The sequence below is a fragment of the Bufo gargarizans genome, chromosome 8 (genome assembly GCF_014858855.1).
Source record: "Bufo gargarizans isolate SCDJY-AF-19 chromosome 8, ASM1485885v1, whole genome shotgun sequence".
NCBI classification, from domain to species: domain Eukaryota; kingdom Metazoa; phylum Chordata; class Amphibia; order Anura; family Bufonidae; genus Bufo; species Bufo gargarizans.
This window is the reverse complement of record NC_058087.1, coordinates 131025896-131031738: the sequence shown is the minus strand read 5'-3', so window position 1 is coordinate 131031738 and position 5843 is coordinate 131025896. Positions and strand designations below refer to the sequence as shown.

Genomic DNA, 5843 nt, shown 5'->3' with positions numbered 1-5843 from the left:
AAGGGACACACCTCTCCCTCCCCTGCCTCAGCACCGGCATCTGTATTGCTGTCCTGAGGACAGCGATACAGATGACTATGGAGATGAGCGCTTCCACAGAGCGCTCATCTCCCTGTGCCCCGCCGCCGCCACAGCCCCCCACTTCTGAGCAGCTGGGGGGGGGCAATTTCACTGTTGCCCCCCTCCCTGGATCCACCAGTGGCTCCAGTGTGCTCTGGACCTCAAACTGGGCCAAAAGATCAACTTCCAACAAGACAATGACCCTAAACACACAGTCAAGACAACACCGGAGTGGCATAGGTGTCCTTGAGTGGCCCAACCAGAGCCCAATCAAACATCTCAGGAGAGGACTGAAAATGGCTGTCAACCTATGGTCCCCATCCAACAGAGCCTGAGAGGATCTGCAGAGAAGAATGCTTAAACATATTCTCTTGACTTTACTTTTCAAATACACTGCAAATACATTTGTGAAATTGTATTAAAAGTAGTGCAAAGGAAAAGTGGAGCCATTACTCATAGCAACTAAAGTCTATGACTAATTTTTCAGAGATATTTTGGAAAATGAAAACTCAAATTTGATTCATTGCTATAGGCTTCTGTTATAATAAGCATTACTTTTGGTAAATGACCCTTATAGTGTGAACCACTGACGTGTAGTGTATGACATGTACATTGCTTTAATATTGAAGCAATGAAAAAATATTTTTTAAAACTAAAGATCATTTCTGTAAGTGAATACATTCTGTTGCACATCTGCACTGATCCCTAGTTCCATCAGACCATCTGTGTAAGACACTTGGGGTCATCTACTGTAACCCCTATGCCTGAAACTGTTTTAAAAAAGTCACAAACCCCGCGTGTGAAACTTTTAAATGCTTTTGCACCTAAACTTGTGGCATTTTAGTGGCTACCATCTGGAGTAGATTTCAATCTAGGCCTACAAACTGCAGGAGGATGCACCTAATTTATGTGGAGGTCTCTGCTTTGTCATATTTTAAGCACATCCTCCAGCGACGCAGGGGTCTTTGAGAAATAATTATATACAAAGTGTACGTCAATTTATTATTTACTTGGTGCATACTTATATCATTAACACTCATTTTCCATTCATTCAGTGATTTTATTGTAATGAAAGATCAAGAACACAAAGCTTGGATTGCCTTATTTTTTAAATTGCATTTTATTTTACAGCCTTCAAGCTACTTTACACATGGATGGTACGAATGACATAAACAGTAACTTAGAAATAGCCTTGGCTCAGGGCAGCCACCAGGACATTGATGAACTTCTCCCAGGCAGCTTGGACCTGAGGAGTGAATGCAGATCCAAACTTGGAGGCCAAGACGATGACCAAAACTTCTCCCAGACGCTGCAGATAAAGGAAAATATTTGTCAAAATTTTATTTTAAGCCAATTTATAGCATGACAGTTATGTTTCACATAGTATAACATTTTAATATTTACATTGATAGATGATTGATTGTTTAGTCTTTATTCACACGTCTATATCCGTTTTTCAGGTGCAAAAATTCTAGCAGTTTTGCATTTGAATTTTGCATTTGAATTTTGCATTTGAATTTTGCATCTGCCAAGGTCCATGTTTTTCATGGATCCACTGATCAGAATGGCCACATTAGGGGAGATTTATCATCTCCCTTGTGTCTGAAAAGTGCAGTTAAAAAGTCGTAAACAATGTATTTGTGCCTTTTTAACTGCAGCTTTTTAACAAATAGCCGCATCCCCTGGTTTTCCCTAAAAGAGATGCAGCAAGGGCGATAAGGGAACGTGGCCAACTAAAATGACATATTTATTTTAATTTACTGCAAGCTGCCATATATTTCTGTTTTGTCTCTCTGACTGCTGGCGGATGCACCTAATTTATGACATGGCACATACCCCATGATAAACTAGGTGCATCCTCCAGCGGTGTCCAAAAACTGACTAAAGTAATGCATGACATTTGAATACACATATAGGATGCAATGGATTTCATGCACGGAAAACTCAGCACACAGATGTTAATCACTGACTTGTGAATAAGATGTTAAGAGATTCATTATTTCTTCATTAATTTTTTGTCTCCATGGAAATTTCAATATAATATGGAACTACAAATATAGATAAATGTGAGTAGGAACTGATTGTAGAAAATTAATTACCTTGAAGTTCTCAGGGTCTACATGGAGCTCCTGGGCATGGGACTTGCTGAGGTCATGCAGGTAATGTTTCACATCATCAATGTGTTGGATGGAATTGCCAACAGCTGTGAGCACCTTCTTGCCATGAGCCTTCACCTTGGCGTTGCCAGAGATGGCGGTGACGTTGGAGAGGTTTCCAAAGCTGCTGAAGTATCTCTGGGTCCAGGGGTACACGACCAGCAGCCTAAAGTTCATAAGAAGAATCAACACTTACATCAGATTCATTTAATTTAGGCAGAATGTAATAGAATAGAAAACCATGGAAAATACATGTATGGTAACTTCTCTAAATGAAATATTGGTTATGTATAAGTTTAGCTAACCTAAACAGAAATAGCGACATTTTAGCTGATAAAATGGATATGAGGAATGTGTGAAAAACTGTACTCCTCAGACTACCTGGAAGTAAAGGGTTCTATACCTGTTCCCTAATATACTGATATATACCTTGATGAATTGTTAGTGTGTGATACAATGACAACTACAACTTTCATATAAAAGAATATTAAACACATACATGATTATATGATTTAAAATGTATGCATCTGTATTACCTGGTCAGAGCATCATGGCCGTCCTGTTCAACGTTGACCTTGCTCCATGTGGAGGTGATGGCGGCTTTCTCTTCAGCAGTCCAATGAACCATGATGACTGTCTAGTGCTATTGTACACTGGAAATGACAATGAAGCCATTCCATAGATCTTCCTTTTTATAAGAGTATTTCTCAAGGTCCACCCTTCCCCATTACTGCTGTGTCATACTTGTTCCTTAGTCTTTCAAAGTTTGATAAGTTTGGAAAAAAAGCTGAATCTAAGCAATTCAAAACTGCTGAGCATGCAGTGCTCACTAAAATGATATAATCTATGTCTAAACACATTGATCCAGTGGCCTAGTGTTTGCTATGAATTAACCACCTCAGCTGCCCTAGCTTAAACCCATTTAATGACCAGACCACTTTTTACACTTCTGCACTACGCTACTTTCACGGTTTATTGCTTGGTCATACAACTTACCACCCAAATTAATTTTACCTCCTTTTCTTCTCACTAATAGAGCTTTCATTTGGTGGTATGTCATTGCTGCTGACATTTTAACATTTTTTGTTATTAATCGAAAATTTACCGAAATCTTTGCAAAAAAATGTCATTTTTCACTTTCAGTTGTAAAATTTTTCAAATAAAACTACATTTCTATATAAATTTATTGTTCTACATGTCTTTGATAAAAAAATGAAATACGTGTATATTTATTGGTTTGCGCAAAAGTTATAGCGTTTACAAACTATGGTGCAAAAATGTGAATTTCCGCATTTTGAAGCAGCTCTGACTTTCTGAGCACCTGTCATGTTTCCTGAGGTTCTACAATGCCCAGACAGTAGAAACACCCCACAAATGACCCCATTTCGAAAAGTAGACACCCTAAGGTATTTGCTAATTGGCATAGTGAGTTCATGGAAGTTTTTATTTTTTGTCACAAGTTAGCGGAAAATGATTGTAAGAAAAAAAAAATTGTCTCATATTCCACTAAGTACTCATTGGAATTTGGGCCCCTTTGCGCATCTTGGCTGCAAAAAAGTGTCACACATGTGGTATCGCCATACTCAGGAGAAGAAGGGCAATGTGTTTTGGGGTGTCTTTTTACACATACCCATGCTGGGTGAGAGAAATATCTCTCTAAAAGACACCTTTTCCCATTTTTTTTATACAAAGTTGTCATTTGACAGAGATATTTCTCTCACCCAGCATGGGTATATGTAAAAAATGCCAGGGCAGTATAAATACCCCACAAGTGACCCCATTTTGGAAATAAGACACCCCAAGGTATTCCGTGAGGGGCATGGTGAGTTCATAGAAGATTTTTTTTTTGGGGCACAAGTTAGCGGAAAATGATATTATTTTTTTCTTACAAAGTCTCATATTCCACTAACTTGTGACAAAAAGCTAAATTTTACATGAACTCACCATACCCCTCACGGAATACCTTGGGGTGTCTTCTTTCCAAAATTGGGTCACATGTGGGGTATTTATACCGCCCTTGCATTTTAGGGGCCCTAAAGCGTAAGAAGTAGTTTGGAATCCAAATGCGTAAAAATGCCCTGTGAAATCCTGAAAGTACTCATTGGAATTTGGGCCCCATTGCACATCTTGGCTGCAAAAAAGTGTCACATATGTGGTATCGCCATACTCAGAAGAAGTAGGGCAATGTGTTTTGGGGTGTCTTTTTACATATACCCATACTGGATGAGAGAAATATCTCTGTAAAAGTCAACTTTTCCCATTTTCTTTATACAAAGTTGTCCTTTTACAGAGATATTTCTCTCACCCAGCATGGGTATATGTAAATAGACACCCCAAAACACATTTCCCTACTTCTCCTGAGTACGGCGATACCACTTGTGTGACATTTTATGCAGCCTAGGTGCGCAAAGGATCCCAAATTCCAATGAGTACCTTTTAGGAGGGCATTTTTAGACATTTGTATTCCAGACTTCTTCTCACGCTTTAGGGCCCCTAAAATGTCAGGGCAGTATAAATACCCCACATGTGACCCAATTTTGTAAAGAAGACACCCCAAGGTATTCCATGAGGGGCATGGCGAGTTCATAGAAGATTTATTTTTTTGGCACAAGTTAGCGGAAATAGATTTTTTTTCACAAAGTCTCCCTTTCCGCTAACTTGGAACAAAAAGTTAAATCTTTCATGGACTAAATATGCCCCTCAGCAAATACCTTGGGGTGTCTTCTTTCCAAAATGGGGTCATTTATGGGGTGTTTGTACTGCCCTGGCATTTGATGGTCTCCGCAATCATTACATGTATGGCCAGCATTAGGAGTTTCTGCTATTCTCCTTATATTGAGCATACGGGTAATGATATATTTTTTTCCGTTCAGCCTCTGGGCTGAAAGAAAAAATGAACGGCACAGATTTCTTCATTCGCATCGATCAATGGGAAAGGGGAAAGGCGTCTGCCAGGACATAGGAGCTCCGCCCAACATCCATACCCACTTAGCTTGTATCCCCTGGCAAACCCGATTTCTCCATTCACATCAATCGATGTGGATGAATAAATCATTGCCGGAATTTATTTATTTTTTATAAAAAATGTTTGCCAAAGCATATGAACACCGGCCCTTAGCTCATAAGCCTCGGCAAACGTATCTTTTTTACTCCAGAGGAGAAATCTCGTCTTGCAGCGCAATGCTTCTGTCAGAATGCACATCAGTGCTGCAGCTGGTCAATCAGTTGGTCCACCTTAACATTAACTTTATATAACATTTAAAACAGAACATTAACTTTTATAAACTTTATTGAACTTTTGGAACATTAACTTTTTTGCTTACCTTTATAGGACAAACCTCTCCTTCCCCATGGGACAATGTGCAAAGCGCAAATCGCCCAGAGATGTGGCGAACTACATTATGCACTTTGTCCCAGGTGAAAGGAGAGGTTTGCAGCAGCTGTGAGTGAAAGGGCCCTAAGAGCCCTGTGTGCCTGTCCTATGTCACGCAATCCCTATACTAATAGTGTACCTGTGTGTGGTACCTCCCGAAACACTCCCCTAAGCATAGGGCAGGGGCAGGGCATAAATAGCGGGTGTCACACCTTATTACACTTCTGCTACAGACACAAAAAATTTTCGGGGTA

The 5843-nt window shown here is 39.7% G+C and overlaps 1 protein-coding gene across 1 annotated transcript; it reads right to left on the bottom strand.

Moving 5' to 3' along the window:
- Window positions 1–1240: 1240 nt before the first annotated feature.
- Window positions 1241–2844, bottom strand: LOC122945362 (hemoglobin subunit beta-2-like). The gene is made up of 3 exons (XM_044304434.1): window positions 2753–2844; window positions 2160–2382; window positions 1241–1369 (listed from the first exon to the last, which is right to left on the bottom strand). Exons 1-3 carry the CDS (start codon window positions 2842–2844, stop codon window positions 1241–1243), a joined length of 444 nt encoding a protein of 147 aa, XP_044160369.1.
- Between the last annotated feature and the right edge of the window lie 2999 nt (window positions 2845–5843).